At 45.1% G+C, this 18,215-nt stretch overlaps 1 protein-coding gene across 16 annotated transcripts in view; it reads right to left on the bottom strand.

The window, feature by feature from the left end:
• The window catches only part of KCNMA1 (potassium calcium-activated channel subfamily M alpha 1), a 700,634-nt gene that overhangs the window by 89,708 nt on the left and 592,711 nt on the right, over positions 1–18,215 (bottom strand). For 15 of the 16 annotated variants that reach the window (XR_014781481.1, XM_084794301.1, XM_084794303.1 and 12 more), the window contains one exon: positions 7,472–7,565. Coding sequence is in view for 15 of the 16 variants with exons in the window: in XM_084794301.1 (XP_084650427.1) it covers positions 7,472–7,565 (94 nt within the window). In the remaining variant the exon portion in view is untranslated. Of the gene's footprint in view, positions 1–7,471; positions 7,566–11,887; positions 11,975–18,215 lie in introns of all 16 variants that reach the window. The other variant, XM_084794295.1, reaches the window with a different exon arrangement.

Here is an 18,215-nt window from a genome sequence, read left to right as displayed (position 1 = left end):
CATGCCCCACTCCTTTTGGCTCTTGCTAAACAGCATTTTCTATTCTATTTGCGAGGATCCCGATTTGTGTAGCCAGGCACTTGCCAGCATCCTTCAACTCTGTAACTACCATCTTGACTGCCATCTTTGCCTCTGAGATATGGCTTTTCTAGGACTCAGACACCATCTTGCACCAGATGGATAATCATGGAGCCACCTAAACAGAACTTTCATGCCAGGCTCTAGCCTCTCGGCTTCTCTGGTGCTAACTGTATTGTTGTTTTCCATTTCTACCTAACACAGCACCATGTACTAGGCACCATCCTCTGAGGAAGATGGGAGGTAGTGCTGTTGCGCCGAGGAGATGGCTCAGGAGAACATACTTGGCCCTTGGTCCTATAAGATGTCTCTGAAGTGACAGGACAGGATAATGACCTTCTGCTGAGCACTAACTTGTCCTGATTCCAACGTCAAGTCCATCCAAAGCCTGGAATCATGACACCCATGGTTTTTTTCCTTTTCTGGTCCCATGGGGGACTGTCACATGCTGTTAGTTTGTGCATTAAGGGGAAAATTTATTTAGCTAACCTGTCCCTGCTTCCCTTCTTTTTTCTGCCCAGTGGAAAAAACCATGAGGGTGGCATTCTGTCCCCAACCCCGAGTAGGCTCCAGGCCATTTTGCCATTCCCTATTACTAAACTCTGTCACACTGGCAGGGTCTGATGTGAGAAAGTCTAACAAAAGGCCCCCATGAAAGGCATGAGTCAAAAGAGAAGGGATGGGATTTAACAAGTAGATGAGTCCATTTCACCTAATGATCAGCCAGTGCCCCAAAGCATAATGCTTTCCCTCCCATCAAATTCCCTTCACTCTCAGGAAATTGAGGTCTAACCCTTCCTGGGTCCCGTGTCGTGAACGCTCCTCAAAAGTGCTCAATGTCTGTTTTGGGCACCATCAATCATCTGTGCTAGCCTCAATAGGAGTTATCTCTTTGTATACGTTGTCCACCTGACACACACCGTACAACCGCTCCTGTCTGTCCCTCTCTGTCTTGTTCCAGATCTCAGGACTGATACTAGAAAAGCCATGAGATCTTCTTGGGAAGACTCCCTCTTACATATCTCCATGTTTGTGGTCACAGAAAGGACCTCTATAGCCACCTTATACCATTGCCAATGATCTTCCCACACCCAACTTAGGGTACCGCTTCCTCAAAAACCTGCAAGGGCTTCCCAGTGCCCACAATAGGCAAGGCTGAGAGACCAGAATACACACACACTTTCAACTCCAGCGATGTTACTCCATGGACCCATCACCGCAGCCATCCTAAGCCATGCACAGTGGTCTGAGCATCGTCACTGTCTCCTCCATCTTCCTGATAATGTGAGACTTCCCCAGAGATGAGGTAGACTTCACCTCTCTATGCCCCAGCTTCTTCATCTGTCATACAGGAGAGCTACACTTGCTCAGAGCACTGAAGTTATTGATGAGTTTACATGCACAGCACTCTGGAAATAATGTCCAGGCAACCATGAACAAGGAGGGAGTAATACCAACAGAGTGATGGCAAACGAGAGCTCCTTCACCCTTCACAAACCAGCCTGGGCTAGACAGAGCAACAGGAGTCCTTCTGTGTTCACAGATGCTGTAAACTCTTCTTAATCGATTGTGGGGCATGGGCTTGCCCATCCCATCTTGAATACTGGACTCCCCTCTTCCCCCACCACACTTTAGATCCCTCAAAGACTTCCCACAACACTTTAAGCACAGTAGGTCCTCATGGGACATTTGCAGGATGAGAACCAATCTGAGAGGTGAGCAGCCACCTGAGGCACACAGCCTTTCAGGTTCCACTTGAGAACATGCGTGAAAGCTCAGGTACCGATCCTCATCACCTTGATTCAGCTGGAGATAAGTGCGTGCGTGCGTGTGTGCATGCCTGTCTATGTGTGAGTGTTTGTGTGTGTGTGCATGTGCATGTATGTGTACATGCATGTGTGTGTGTGTGTGTGTGTGTTGGGGAGCAGGTAGGGTAGGTTCAGACACACACCACTCTGCTTTAACTGATCATCACACAGCAGGTTGACTTGCTTTCCTAACTTTCTGGACAGCTTTCAATAAAATGGAATCTGTGTGGCTCCAAGTTCAACACCTTTGGCTGAGCTATCTAGGGACAAAATTCTTGCCCTCCAGGGATTTATAAAGCAACAATCCACAAAGGAGGGAGAACGAGGCAGCAGGTGTGGTGATCTGGGTAGAAAGTAGGAGAAGTTCTTCCAGCAACTCCAGGTTAAGAAAAGGAAGGTGTTGGCACATAGAGTGCAAGGGACACAGGGTCTGCTGTGGCTCACTTCTCAGTGGCTACAGTGCCAAAGGTTGTCTGTCATTGCACAGGCATCTTCACTGCCATTGGCTCTGTGTGGCTGTGAGGGTTGTTTCTGTCAGACTGACTAAAATATCTACCACCTCCATACACACACACACACACACACACACACACACACACACACACACACAGCTGTTCATGTAACGATCATGCAGAGAATGAGATACCACTAAAACACCAGGGTGAGCCTGAGCCTGACAGCAGAACAAATGGGGAGATAGGCCCATTAGTGGAGAGTCCCTACAATTCCTGCAGGTAGACGATTTGGAGGAAGGCCTCACTCTGGCGGCTGTTTGATCTGTAGAAGGCAGGGTGGTAAATTACAGGCCATCTCAGGGCATTCTGGGCTCTGAGTTTCTCTGAAGCTGTCTGTATCACCACCCATAGGCCACTAAAACCTGCCCACATTCAGAATGATTGATTCTGCTCAAAAGTGAGGCATAGAACTATGCTGGAAAGCCCACTTCAAGTAAGTCATTAGCTTCTTTATGGATTTTTTTTTGGGGGGTGGGGAGCTGCCATAAGGAACAGGACCTGGGAGTCTCATCTCCTGAAGAGTAGAAAAGGGGTGTTTTAAGAGATAGAAGGAAATAGGAAAGACGGAAGGATCTGGGTCTGAATCAGCAAAGGGGATGTGGAACGCACAGGACTCAGGAGCCTAGCTGACAGTGCTACACACTCCAAGGCCAACCAGAAGGCCCTTTGGTTGCGTTCTTTATTGCCAGGCTAGAAGGGAAACAGAGAGGACTCAGCAGAGAGCCTGTCTCTTCTTCTCTGACATTCCATGAAGAATGTTAACCACCTGAGGGGGAAAAAAGTGAAGGACAGGTCAGACACCCTGATTTGCATGGGATGGCGTGCCCTGGCTAAGCCTTGATGGAGACCACTGTGGACAGGTAAGATAGAGCATCAGACGACTGTAACTTCGGTGGGATCTGCAGCTCATAGGCGCCAACACGAGAAGCCTGAGTTCTGCAGCTTGGCAAGTTTTGGCTCACCACCTGACCCCCATTCAGCTATTCTGATGTAGGAAGAGGCAGACAGCTCTGGCCTGGGATGGCTGTCTCCCTTAGCCCCTCTCAGGCAGGCAATGAAAGCAAGATCCACTTTGAAAATTCTCCCCCATCATGCAAACTGACATGGGCATGCTTTTCAAAAACCCACAGCCAATCTGTTGATCATTACTTATTTACAAAGGCCTTCAGGCAGAAAGTCCTGTAAAAACCATACTTGATATGGTATACACTAGCTTTTTCTGCTTATGGAAAAAAAAAGTCCCCCCAAGGCTACCTCAAACCATCACTTTCTATTGCACATAAAATGTAGCACGTAACACTAAAGTATTTAATATATATGGTATAATATATCTACAGGAAAGGCATTTGTGTAGAAGTATGTTACCCTGGATTTGGTAATTTGATGTTTTGCTGAAGGCTACGACTTTAAACAGCCTCCACCTCTTACAGGAGACCTGTCATCTTGGTACCCAAGAGCCAACAGAATAAAGAAGTACCCTTAAGCAGCAAAACTTTGACACAGCTTTGAAGCATATGAAAACAGTGTAACTCCTCAGAATTATTATTACTCAAGATCAAAGCAACGAGTCATACTTTACATAGCAAACAGGGACAGGGAATTTGGCTCCCAAGGTTTCACATTTTTCAGATTTCTCTTTATTTATTTATTTATTTGCTCCTCTAAATTTAGGCAAAAGAAAGCACTTGGGCTTTTCTCTTCTTTAAATAGAGAAAACTATTAGCATTAGATAAGCCGATTACCTAAAGGTGAGTAAATAGGACTTGAATGCTAGGCTGACAACTGGCGTCATAAAACCCAGTGGCTTGGCAGTTGGTGCGGTTTTTATTCCTTTTCATAAGCTGTAAACACGCATGTAAATCAATGGAGCCCCAGCAAAGCTGCACAGAAGAGGCATAGGACACGGAAGCCTTTCACCAGAGGGAGGGGGAAGTGCACATGTGACAGCAGAGAGGGAAAGGACCAGGAGGATCTGCCACCAGGAATCCATGTTCCAGACAGTGGACACAGAGGAGGCAGGGATGTGGTGGGGAAGTGGGGAGTGGAAAGAATCAATACTACATTTTAGTAATCAAAAGGAGAAGGGGCCACAGCCATGGAAAAGGAAGGGGATGCCAGGGAAGCAAGTATTTCCAGAAAAGGGACCATTTAGGAGGAGCAGGACAGTGCTGAAGTCTCAGTCTCTCCTCTCTGTCCCTCCCTCCCTCCCCCCGCCCCCCCACACGCACGCACATGCACATACACGCGTGTGCACACACATGCACACACGCACACATGCGCACATACACTTGTGCATGCACACGCACACATGGGCGCACACATAGTCAACCACCGGTGTTATTCTTCAGGCACTTTCCATCTTCCCTTTTGAGAAAAGGTCTCTCACTGACTCAGAACCAACCAACTAGTCTAGGGTGGCTGGTCAGCAAGCCCCATGAATCCACCTGTCCCCCTCTTTCCAGTCTTAGGATTACCCATAAGCCTTTGTACCTGGCTCATCCCCAGCACCCCTGTATTGTGGGTATCAAAGTCAGGTCTTCATGTTTGTAAGGCAAGTACTTTACCCTTTGAACTATCTTCACGGGCCCTGGAACCATTTCTTGTCATTAAAGTGTTGGGGAGTCAGGGAGCCTGGGAAAACTGATGGCGGGATCCCGAAACAGTCAAAGAAACAAAAGTGGCACATGATGAATTTGCCTGAACAGGAGTTGTACTGAAATTCTGTTTTATTTTTTATTTCTTGAGTGACATCATAGTTTAGAAATGGGGGGACAAGGAAAGGAAGGAGGATAGAAAAGACAAACACTATTCCTAGCTTGCTTAACCATTTCCCCAATTTTATTTGGGCCTCTATAAAGGTATTTTTTGTCCCAAATCAGCCAGAAGAAACCTTAGGAGAACATCAATGCCCCATTTCCTTTAAGGGGGTCGGGTAGGTTTTTGGTTGCTTTCTTGGGCTATAAAGGTTATTTTCAATGGGAGTTGGTTATAAGTTATTATTGGTCTTATTTAGAGTGAAAACAAGGTTGTACTCAAGGATGTTTCTCTTTTCCTTTATCTTCTATTCTTAGGTTTGGAGATAGGAGGTGAAAAGAAAGAAGGAGGAATATAGAAATAAATAAGGAAGATAGAACAAAAAGTAGTGTAGAGAATCTGCTCCTCAACCTAATGCCTTAATTGTCACTCATAAGGTTATTTTTAATTCACTGGTATAGAATTTTGTATATAGATGAAAAATAAGCTTAATTTTAGACACAGTGGTATAGAATTCAAATGTAAGATTATTTTTCATACACATTATATATATTTCTACTTTAATATGCACTATTGTGCCATATAACTCAATTATTATACAAGGTTTATTTCCAATACTTTGAAAGTACAGGCTGTGTAGGATAAGTAAGTTACACAAGTTAATTGTTAGTTGATCAAATCATAGTCATATCAATTACTAGTCTATTTTTATCACAAGAATAAACATCTTAGGTGCAACAGATAGATATGATTCTATAGAAAGATAAGGTAAAATAGTTAGGTAAGGTCTTCAAAAACCTCAGAGACATGCAGAATATGGCATTTAAAATATTGTTACTATTTTAAAGATTCACTGGCAATGAGACAGGTTACCTCCTGGCAACACCCAGCCTACCTCAAAGAGGATGATGAGCATTAAAGAACCTCCTTATGGAGATGGCTTCAAATGTGGCAAACAAGCCACTAGGCAAAATGTCCTTGTTTCAGCCACAGACAGAATTCTGCCTAAAAATGGACAAGCTTGGATGCAGGCAGAGTCGACAGCCAAACTCTGCCAAGACAGGTAAACAAGTCCTCAATAGTTCCTGCCTCACAGATACGTCTGTTAGAATACTGGGCCAGAAGGCTGCAGATGATGCTAACATTACAGAGAGTTTTGGGTAACTGCTCAGGTAGCAAACTGTCTCTTTCATCTTCTCATTTGGGGATCTGCTATCCTGTACTCTCAGTATACTCAGGTAATTAATTTCATTCCTTCTCAAGTTTCTGATGGGGTTGAAGACCAGATAGTTTAATTTTACAATTAAACTTAGTTGTTTAGGGGTTAAGATGTTTTTAGGTCTAGAAAGATGTTTTAAGGTGATAGTGATGAGATATGATAGTTATTGTTTTACATTCAGAATTTTAGATGCACCAAGATAGGAAAAACGTTTTCTTCAAGGCTGCCAAATACAAATAGCCAAAACACTAAGAATGTAACATTTATATAATTCCTGATTGTGTCATGGTTCTTCTTGCTGTAGGTAGTTTATTGTGTGTGTGTGTATATGTGTATATATATATATATATATATATATATATATATATGCATATATAAAAATATTTAATAAAAAGAGAGGGAGGAAGGAATGAAGGAGGGAAGGAAGAAAGGAGGGAAGGAAGAAGGAAGGAGGGAAGGAAGGAAGGAAGGAAGGAAGGAACAAATGCAGCCAGTTCCATAATTAATATTGCTTTTAACCCGAGCAGAACTGGATTACTTTTGAACTTTGCTTTAGCAAGCCCACGGATTATTAAACTTTTTTTTTCTCAGTCAAAATCAATTAACAGAAATTTGATTTCCATCGACAGGATAAAAGGAAGGTAATCTTCAGGTTCATTTCTGATTGTGATGATACATCGCACATATGGCCTTAAGTACAGAAACCAGTCCTCAGAGAGACTGCAGCAGAAAGAGTCTTGCCGCAGGCAAACTAACCACAGAGTCCCTCTGATTGGTTCCCAGTGTCATTAGTGCCACTGCTGTTTAGTAACTACACATAGACAGGACATGGTGACAGCTAAGACTTTAAAGCCTATGTATTTTTCAAACAGCTTTTCAAACTGTTTTTCGTGACAGAATTTTTTCAGCTCTATCATTAACTGCTGACAAGCTGACAGAGTAAATACTCCAGCCTTTAAGAAGCCATCTAACGATCTCGCTCCCCTCCCCCATGAAGCGGCTGGAGAGGGAGGTCTGGGCCTGGACTTGGGCAGGTGGGGAGGCCAGGGAAGGAGCTGGGGAGGTGACCGCACTGGGGTGAGGGGGGGTCTGCTTACCTCATCAGCTTCGGGGAGGAGTTGGGTGAGGTCCTCATGCCCCCATTACGTTGTTTTTTTTTTGGTGACAGAGTTGGCGGCTGCTCGTCTTCAACTGCAAATACAGGCAGCTTGTGAGATTACGAACAGTTTGAGGGCAGACTGCGAAACACAGGCAAGATATCAAAGGACACACATTCAAGGCTCAGTCACTCACTAGAAGAGTCACGGCTGTCTTTAGAGGCCCCGTGACAAAGACCGGATGCGTTAGTCAGAGAGGCCGGCTGAGAGGAGGTTGAAGCAATATTGCTTTGTGCACCAACCCTTGAACATGCACTGCAAACAGACTAGAACAATCTATGAATGCCCTGGCACAAGAAAAGTGAGAAATGGTGATTTATCTACATATGAAAATACATGTCATTATTCCTTGAGTTAATTTTGGTTAAGGGTTAATACTTTGCTTGGTTGAATACTCAAAATGAAGTTTCTTGTAACCAAAATCAGAATTAAGAGTTATGTTTGAGGTAGCAGATTAGCTGCCAGCCTGCTGCTTCTCCAAATGAACCAAGTTAACTGGCTCCCAATCCTTGCCCCCACAGCAAGAGCTTTGAGGAGAGGCAGGAATTCCAAGCCTTAGCAGTGCGAGTCTCGCTCACTCGTTTCACAGCGGGCTGGGAACACCAGTGCATGAAGGCTCAAGAGTCCCCAGGGCAGCTCAGCTATCTTCCCTGCAGCTGCAGCAGGGAGGGTACCTGGTGCTGGAATGAAGGAGGAGGTTGCCACAGAAGCACAGCTCTTAATGATGTGGCGATGGGTGGGCATGGAGGGTGGCGAGGAGGCGCTGAGCCCCACAGACTGCTTCAGGGATGTCGAAACCATACAGGTCACTAAGCAACGGGAAGCTTCACTCACAGACAACACAGAGCACTGCAGTCTGATGCTTCTGCCCAGAGATACCCACTAAAAAGCACTGGAGATGGGCTAGCCTGCACCATGCTTGTTTTCTGTTTTTAAGAGAGCTGCTGGATAGTCAGCAGATGGCCGTCCAGCCTGTCACCCAAGGGCGTGTGCAACAAAACTCTAGTTCTTCTCTCCCCACCCCACCCCACCCCCACAGTCCAGGCTAAAGCTGTAACGTCCAGAAGGAAATTTAGGATCCTCGGATTCTTAGAGTTGATTGTCATACAGACTAGGAGGAAACAGCCCTGAAACTCAGAAGGCATGGATGTTACCTTAAAGAGAAATATTAGTAGTGACAACAGCAAAAGAAGCTTGTTATATTTTAATATGTATGAGCCTTAGATGGGGGGGGGGGAAGAGTCCAGCTCAGCCACTTGCTATTGTTCACAAGACCCATGACTGAGCATGCATCCTACAGTACTTCCGTGAAAGCCCTAAATAAACATAGGCGATTAGGACACACAGCACCAGTGGGGTTTGAACATGCTAACCATCCTCCACATTTGCTTCAGAAGGGCCACACTTCATATGCACCGTATGCACCCCTGTTCCACTGTCAGTTTGGGGTTACCTCATTCTGAGCGGTCCAAGGCAAAGGAAAACTGGTGTGACAAGGTGAGAGAAGTCCCTGATGGGATGAGTGCCAGGAGGGCCTGTGAAGGCTCACAGCCCATTCTCTGTCCCACCTGATCCCTCCTTCACCCCCACCCCCACCGCCCACCCTAGGCTCCACTCAGACTGAGGCCCTATCAGTCACTTAGTGCTCCAGGCTGGGACTTGGTGGCAGGGAGGATATCGCATCTTATCAGAAATGAGTATCCACAGCAAATCACACTGAGACTAAACAGCACTTAAAAGATTAAAGGAAATAAGTACAAGCCACATAAAGGGCAGTGAGGAAAATCACTTAGAGGTGATATGCATCTCTCAGCCAGCAAACAGGCACCCTGGGTTTGACCTGAATTCATCTTCCTTTCAGAGGACAGGGGGCAGGCATCCAAAGCAGTTCGAGGCAGGATGAAGTGTGAGTGTGTGTACGTGTTCACACACACGTCTACGTGCACTTTTACATTTTCCCGGCTTAAGCTACAGAAGGAAGTCTCCCGTTGATTCTTCGCATAATACAAAGCCACTTTTTAGTATGGCCACTGTTATACTGCGACAGGGTGACCTGGATGGTTGCTAGCACACTACGTAAATGATTCCGTATGTGCGAGTACATACATGAGTATATTTATTTGGGGGTACAGACTGTTCTCCTTCCACAAGATTACAGTGCAACACCCCAAAAGGTCTTTCATCTAGCCTAGTTGACAATGGCGAGACTGCTACAGTCACCATGGTGGTGGCCAGTTACAGAAAGTCTCTCTGTTAGTTGCTTTTCTGCTGGATTCTTTCTTAACTTTCCCTTCACCATTAGCTCTGGGCCTCCAATAAAGTACTTTCTTTGATTAAGCACCGATCTCCCTTTCACCCAGTCACCACCGTTTGCTGGCCTGGCTGTTCAGATGGAAGATCTGCAAGTTAATATGTGTCAGGCAGCTCTGGGGAGACACCTCACTGTGGAAAGAGTGTTATGCCTCCTTCGATGCAAGGAAACTATTTATTTTCATTGTGACTCTGAGAGATCATCCATCATAATCATTGTGCATTTAAACTGGGATTTATTCACTTCAATGGAACCACAGTCAAAGCTTTACTTGGAGCCTGGAAATCTGTTCCCTGAAGAGCTGGGATAGAAAGCGTCCTCCGCTTAAATGTACGAATGCTGTGTAATGGAGAACATTATATACGGCTTAGGTCTCACAAGAGGAAAAGGGGTAAGTTTGCCCTGCTAAGTAGGACATAAAACCTATTTCACTACTATCTTGCCTGTGGATTCCACTGATTTCTGCATATTTACAGAGAGAAGATCCAGAAAAACTTCTGGCTGAGCTCTAAGATGTAATTCTTATTTCATAGCTTCTATGGCAACCCGAGAGAAATAAAAATAGGATTAAAAGAGAGACTTAAGTTTACTCACTTTCAGGAAAGACAAACATGTTGAGGTGGTGAGCCTGGGCACTCACAGGCTTCTATTTCATGTGCTTTCTAGCTAGTTGCTCTCTGCCTCTCTAGCGTTTTCCCTCGCCTCAGTGCAGACCATGTGAATGAAGTCATGCCCCTCTAAAGAAACCTGAGTTACCGGCTTCTTTAAAATACAAACAAGTTCGGGAATCTAATGCAGAAATTTTATAGGAGCCAAACTCTCCCCAGTCTTCAAGCCCTCATAAAATTCAAGGGCTTGTTTCTGCACATCCCTGCGTATAACACTTAATGCTCTGCTGTAACTTCCCAGTGCTCTCTTGTCTAATAGGCCCTGAATCTAACAGTTTTACAGTCTGGAGAGAAGAGTCAGTGTTAGGAAAATGCCAGGCAGGTCTAATGAGGCTTCAGATCCCCTGGTTTGCACCGGAGCTTAATTTAAACTTACAATGATGTTTTAACATGTTTGCGTTTTCTTGACTAAAGAGGATTCATTATTTCGGTGACATAACCTCCAGACAAGGCTCTGGGAATTGATTTAAGATGTGGCGGTAATTCCAACAGCCTTAATGCAGAGCTGAACATCTGTAACAACATTTCATTCCACTTTTCATCAGCATTCTGTTTTTAACCAAGAGCAAAGCAACATCTTCCAGAAACACTGGCTAGGGTCCTGGGCTTACTTCAAAATGATGACATATTTTACTAGATTTTTTTTTCCAAAAAGGAAGCCCTGCCTTTGTCTTCCTCTCCAGGCTGCAAGTGCTCTGCCGGAGTCCACTGATGCCTCTTGTGAGGGTCTTTGAAGTGAATGGGCAAAACGGACAATGACCAAGTAGCCCGATACCAACATGGGATGAGTCTACCAGTCCCCTCCAGCTTAAGGCATCTTTTTCCCTCTTGCCTGCCTTCCCCATGAGATTAAGGAAGGGGTGGGGGTAGGGGATGAAGCTCTGAGATTTAAAGGTGAGTTTGTTGGCTGGAGTTAAAAAAAAATAGCTCAAAGCAAATAAACTCAGAAAAGTAATAAAAGGCAACAACTCATAAACATGAGTCAAACAGCTATCTCCATTACATTATTAATCACCACATCTGGAGTAACCCACATCTGCACACACTTAGCAGATCATTAGTAATGTCATATTCACACTGGAGTCACTCAGAGTAAATGCCATGCATAGTGGCTTGAACACAAAGGCACCGCGCTGAAGGGGCTTCCTACTGAAGTCAGGGATCAAGAATGGGGTTGTTTTTAATGATTATCCATTGTTTTGTTTTGTTTTAATGGCTTTTCTGTTTCAAATTTTGTGGCCCAAACAAGCTAAATGCATGCCGAAAGCCACACAATCGTCTGCTCTCTTCTTCAGCTGAGCTTAGTGTGTTACAGTGAAACTCAGAGGGGTACCAGGCAATTATTAAACCCTGGGACAAAGCCCAGCACTCCTTCACCTGACTTGGGCACATGTCGAGAATTGGGAGTTGCATTCTGGTGCACAAATGGGCCTTTGTGGGAGCGTGCTCTAGCTTCAGCCTCGACTGCCAAACAATAAGCAGAGAAGAAAACGGAAATTAATCCCTAGTGAAACTGTTCATTACAAAAGTTACCAAATGGTTTCTTTTTTTCAACACTAAACACAACCATCATTTTGTATTAGAATGGAGGTGTCTCCCTCATAGCTGAACCGCGAGGTCTTTTCTTTCTCTTCCCCACCCCCCCCAATCCCCCTTCCCATTGACTTCCTAAAATACTTTCTGGAGGGGTGACATCTAAAAATGTATAAGACGTTCTGATTTGTGTAGAAACTTCCAAAATTATATAGAGTTCCTCTTCCCCTCTACAACACACATAGACAGACACACACACACACATACACACCAAAACCAGTATCACGGCAAGATCAGGGCTATTATCTTCTGGGAAGTGCTGGAGAGAGGGCACAACACTGCTCACACATCAAGTCTTTACCCTCATTCTTTTTTCTTTTCTTCTTTTTTTTTTTTTTTTTTTTTTTTTTTGGTTTTTCGAGACAGGGTTTCTCTGTGTAGCCCTGGCTGTCCTGGACTCACTTTGTAGACCAGGCTGGCCTCGAACTCACAGCGATCCGCCTGCCTCTGCCTCCCGAGTGCTGGGATTAAAGGCATGCACCACCACACCCGGCCTTACCCCTCATTCTTAAACCATTGCTTCTCATCCCAGACGGCCGGCCTGATCAGCCATCTTGGTTTTGATATCACTGCTTAACTTGGTCTAAATCTAACTGCCAGACATTGGATACCCAGAAAGTACTGTGAAGGGGTCAGGGTAGAGCTCAAAGGCAGAGTACTTCCTTAGCATGTGTGATGTCCCGGTTTCCATGCCCAACATCACTCCCTCAATAAAAAGAATGGAAAATAAAAGGGGGGAGGGGGAAGGAGAGAAAACTATATGTCACATTTCTCTTCTATGACATTAGAGAAGCACAGGTACTTCCTTGCGTGGTCATGTTTGGTAAACACTGAAAGCACAATTGCTGGGTAGAGGTTAACAACAGTATGCTTCCTTCTCCTCCAAGGCACACCACAGAGGCCTCAGTAGTGTTGTGTGTGATGCTGCAGTGAGATTCACTGTGGAACAAAGGTTCTTGGCTGACACAATTCCCTGAAATACAGATGCCTGCTCCTCACCAGGAAGTCTGGGCTAATTAACACTCAGGGTCTTATAATGTGGACACAAGAGGTAAACGGATCCTAAAAGACAGAAGGGTGCTTCTCCCTGTCAGTCTGTCATATACATAGGCCCAGTAACAGGAAGTGGGCATTTCCTTAAGAAATGACAGAAAAGCAATGATAATAAATCCCTGACAGATAACCCATACTATGGGTTGGGTATCATAACTGTCCAAACTAGTAGTTGACTGTTGATGTAGGATGAAGCCTGTAGCTGCAAATTGCCATGGGTCCCTCAGCCGACTGAACATGGCTAAGAGACACATGTCAGGAGGGGCAGGGAACAGCTCACTGTCAGAGCCCAGGGGACTTAGAGGAGTCATCTTTAGAATGAGGATTTCTGAGCTGATAAGCAGGGATAGAGCCTCAAGTTCACAGGACCTCAACTAAAGTCCACCTAGGAAAGCGGCTGTGAAAGATCATTGTAACATGCTAATGTGCGAGTAATTAAAAGATGGAACTGGACTGTCTCAAACATAGGAAACTCTCTAGAGTTGAACAGCTGCATCTTCCTGTACATTATCCAGCTACGCAATCTCACAACCTGTAGTCGGAAAAAATAAGAAACAGATTTATTTGAAAAGAAAAAAAAAAACTCAGAGGGTGTAGGTTCTTAAAAATAATCTGTCATTATATAAAATGAAAATGGGAGGCTGCACTGCGCTAACAGGGCACGGGTACGCCCGCACCGGGGAGAGCTGGGAGGGCAGGGAGGGGAGGGTTTGTTGGTACTTTTCCATTTCTGGCTTTTGTGGCGCTAATTGAGGAATGGAAAGGGAGACTTTAAGGAACAATAGGTTATGTAGAAGTTAATCACAGGGTATATTTCTGGCTCTATTCACTGCCTAGGAAACCTGAATTGTGTACGTTTGAGTCCATCAATATAGAGTAATGAAGAAATTCGGCTCCTACATGGGAGAGAGAGAAAAATGCTGCATGAATATGTTAACAGAATTCATGTGACCTTCACTGTGATTTCTTTACATAAATAGGAATAAAGGGTCTTCTAGAATCAACCAGATGGATTGTATGTACCTATGGTACCCACAAGTCCCATGTCAATCGCATCTCTCAGAGAACAGGCCTCTGCCTCCTTTGTCCTGCATTAGGAGAACGGCGTTCCTCAGAGAGCCTTGCATCCAGAATCTCAGCTCATATATCTTCCCTGAACTCTGACCCTGCCATAACTATTTGCCCATCACTCTGCCCTGTTCAGCATTCAGTAGAAAGTCCCTTTCAGAAGTCTGGCTACCTTTGGTCCCTTTCTTTTTTCTTAGAACAGGCTGTCCCTCTTTCCTCAAGTGATGATCCTTGGGTATTAGCCTCTCAGCAGTGAGAGCCAGACATGAACAGTGGAGCTGAGGGAGGGAAGGCGCCACTGAAACAAGAGATGCAACAGTGTCCCTGAGTGATCCCAGTAGAGTCTGGTGACCAGGATGGCTAGAGGAGCGAGAAGACCACTTTTAATACGTTTGAACCAAACCGGGGCAGGACGTGCACAGAACTGAACAGAACAGCTCAATCCTGACGCCTGTGCCTCCTTCTCGGTGGCACCATGGTCCTTAAGCCAGCGACATGGGAAGGCCTTCAGACGAAGGCAGATTTGGTTCTGGCCTGTAGCCATGGCGCATGGTGGCATTCGTGTTCAGGAGGTGTTTAGAGCATAGATGAAGGCTGCTGGGTTCCTAGCACCAACAGCTGGCTTCCTGTCCCTGTCATGTCCAGGGGCAACTGTTTAATGGTCGATGAAAACTACAAGGATAATATTTCCTAAAATGGTGAAAAGGTGTTAGCTAAGGCATGGGAGGCTGTGTATCTACAGTCTCAGTGTTTGAAAGGCTGAGGATGGAAGATTATGGGTTTGAGGCCAGCAAGGATTCTACTGAGAGTACCAACAGCAAAGCAAAACAAAATTCCAATTTTAGTGTCTGTAAGTTCAATAGTATGTGAGCAGAGCCACCATCATTTGTTTACACGTTGCCCATAGCTTCTCTCCATCTATAAGTGTTCAGTAACTCTTCTTAACTTCAATATAGGACACGTGGCCTACAAAGCTCCAGATATTAACTAGCTGACTCTTGGCAGAGAAACGGTGTTGACGCCCGCAGCGGGCTCCTCTGCCCATCTGTGCACCTTCCCCCTACCCCACACAAACAGGCAAACAATAAATAAGGGTCAGAGTCTATTTGAAGCACACAACCTGGGGACTTGGGGACAGACAGAGGTCATTTAGTGACACTACTGTCCCTATGACCCAACCGTCGTCTGTGGGCCCTGCTGGTTTGAAGGTTTGAAGGACTTGCGTCAGGTGAGTTCCACCTTTTTCAATAAAGCTAATTTAGATTCATCCACCGCGTACTCTGAGAGTCAAGGCGAGAGCCTGTCTGCTGTGAGTAATTCCTCGAAGCTGTCAGGATGTGCTGCCGGTCCACCCTGTGAGAGCCCGTACAAGACAACAGATTAACCATTAGAGTGGATATGTTGAAAATATACAGCTTCAACCTTTCCCCGGCTAGCTCAGAGCGATGTACGGATGATTATTTCAAGCGTCAGCTGCCGCACAGATTTAAACCCCTGCACAGTAACTCCTGGATTCATCTGCCCCTTGTCAAACCGGCATAGCGTTAGTTGGAGGATACGTGGGGTGGCAGTTTCACTGCGAATCCAGAGTGATGCAGACGGCTGCTGTCTCTTTGTTAACAGGAAGCCAAACTGATGAGTTTGTAATGCGTTTCTTATCAAAGGTAGTTTCAGAGAAGAAAATGCACCCCATCCGTTTGGCAAGTATTTCATAGAGGCCAGATACGGGCTTTAATCAGAGCATCTCTGTTATTTTCTTGGAGAAATAGACAACCCAGCTTCCATCCTATTAAAATCATTTCATGCCAATGAATTATGTATTTATGAATTTATAATTTTCCTTGATTCTCTCCTTCCTGCCGCATCCTTAATAAAATCATCAGCTGGAGCCTACAGAGCAATGGTGCTTAATTTATGGGCATCCTTATTTATTTATTTATTTATTTATTTTAAGGTTAGTGCTGATATTTTTTTCAGCATTGTGTCTAAAACTACCCTTGTGAATAGCAGGATTGCAATTCTCAGCTCCCACATTTAACAAAGACACAATGGAAATGAATGGAATGTGTGGTGCCCTAAAACAGACTTCCTTCTACTATGGCTTATTATCATGTAGGTTTGATTTTTACCATGGGTCACACCAGGTCCCTCTCATACTATCATGAGGAAAATTCTCCTTAAGGTGCCAGGCACTGCTCTTGGCACTCTGAAGGGGCTCACTCAGGCGGCCCACTACTGGCTTTCTGTTGGCCATTTAGTTTTCCTCCCTGTGAGATTCCACACCTAAACACTGGCATTAAAACACTGTTTACTGGGTCATCCTTTAAAAAGATAAGATTTTTCTCCCTCATGGATTTTCCTCTATTTTGATTATTTAAAGATATTACATGTTATCCCTGACTTCTGAGATTCCGGATATGCTCTTCAGCTGGCTTCACCCTCTCCCCCATTTTGGCCCCGCCCGTTTCTCAAGGGCGCTCGAGCTGCTGCCCCCCCCCCCCGCCCCCAACACACACACACAGAATGGTATGAGGTAGACATAGCCAGTGAGCTATTTCTTTGGATCACTTCACGCTGTGTGCATGAGATTGCTAAGGACAGCCCTTGCAGCACAGGCTTCCTCCTGGGTTTACAAATTGTCAGATACCCAGAGCAGTGGGGAAAGGATCATGCTGCCTGGGAACTGGAGACTTGCCACCTGCCCAGGGTGAGAAACAGGAAAGAGAGATGGGGTCAGGCCTCTTGCCGACCTCTCCCAGGTCCCGCAATGCTGGTTCACGTTTTCGCTTTGGGTTGCAAGTTCCTATCGGCTTGTATATTTTGACTGGTGTCTCGCCTTCTTTCCGTGTTATCTACTCCCCCTAAACAACGTCAAATTAGCACGACTGGCAGAAGATGTCAATCTTACCTTCACTTCCGCTTTCACTTTGCTGCTTATGTTTTTTAAAATCAATGCCTGCCTCGCTGACTCTGCCTTCTAAAGACTAGCCTCAAATCCAACTGTGTCTACAGAACGTTGTTTTCTAAACCATATATTATACAAACAAAGATCCTTAATATTGCCATTATCAGCTCATCCATAAACACCATATCTGCCGCGGAGTCCGCTGTGTCAAGAGCTCCTGGAATCCTAATATGTATTCCAGATGGTTACATGATAGTTCTCTGAAACTCAGATAAAAGCAAAATGCATGGGTTTTTAGTGCAATCCAGGGACCCAGTGAAGAATGTCCTGACAGAACCCTTTGGAAGTATGGAATGTTTTTAACCTTGGGAGGCGAGGCACAGTTGGGATTGTGATTTTACAGTGAACACAACAGTTAGCATGTTTCTTAAGGACATATTTACCTTCTAAAGATGCTGCTGAACGGTCAGATAATAATCCATTTCTACTAGAATGTACTGTCAAGACACATCCTGTGCAGCATTTAAAAAATACACTGTGAGGACAAGGTGTTGGAGGGTGGCGGGCTGAGGCAGGGTTAGAAGGACTCTAGAGCTGTTCTGGTCTCATCTTCCTTGGCCTCAAGACTACACTAAAAATCAAAGCCAGAAGCAGAGCCCAGGTCTGCTCATTGTAATTGAGATCAGTAGCCACCAGAACCCCACCCATCAGAGAAGTGTAAGGAATCTTGGAGTTATGCCACTTGTCTGAATGACAGCTCTGACCCTCAGTGTGTGCGCATGAGTGCGTGCCTGCGTGTGTGTGTGTGTGTGTGTGTGTGTGTGTGTGTGTGTGTGTGAGTGTGTGTGAATGTGTGAATGTGTGCATGCATGTAAGGCCTCATGTACATATCTGGAGGCCAGAGGTCAACATCAGATGTCTTTCTCAGCCTTTCTCACCTCAAATTTTGAGACAGAGTCTCTCATTAAACCTGGGCTAAGCTGGCCAGCAAGCTCCAGGGACCCTCCCGCTTCTGCCACTGCAATTATGTGATTACGGGTACACACTGTCACACACACACACACACACACACACACACACACACAC

Source organism: Acomys minous (genome assembly GCF_964271855.1).
Source record: "Acomys minous genome assembly, chromosome: 9".
NCBI lineage: Eukaryota > Metazoa > Chordata > Mammalia > Rodentia > Muridae > Acomys > Acomys minous.
The sequence above is the reverse complement of the archived record's forward strand: the minus strand, read 5'-3'. Positions and strand labels throughout refer to the sequence as shown.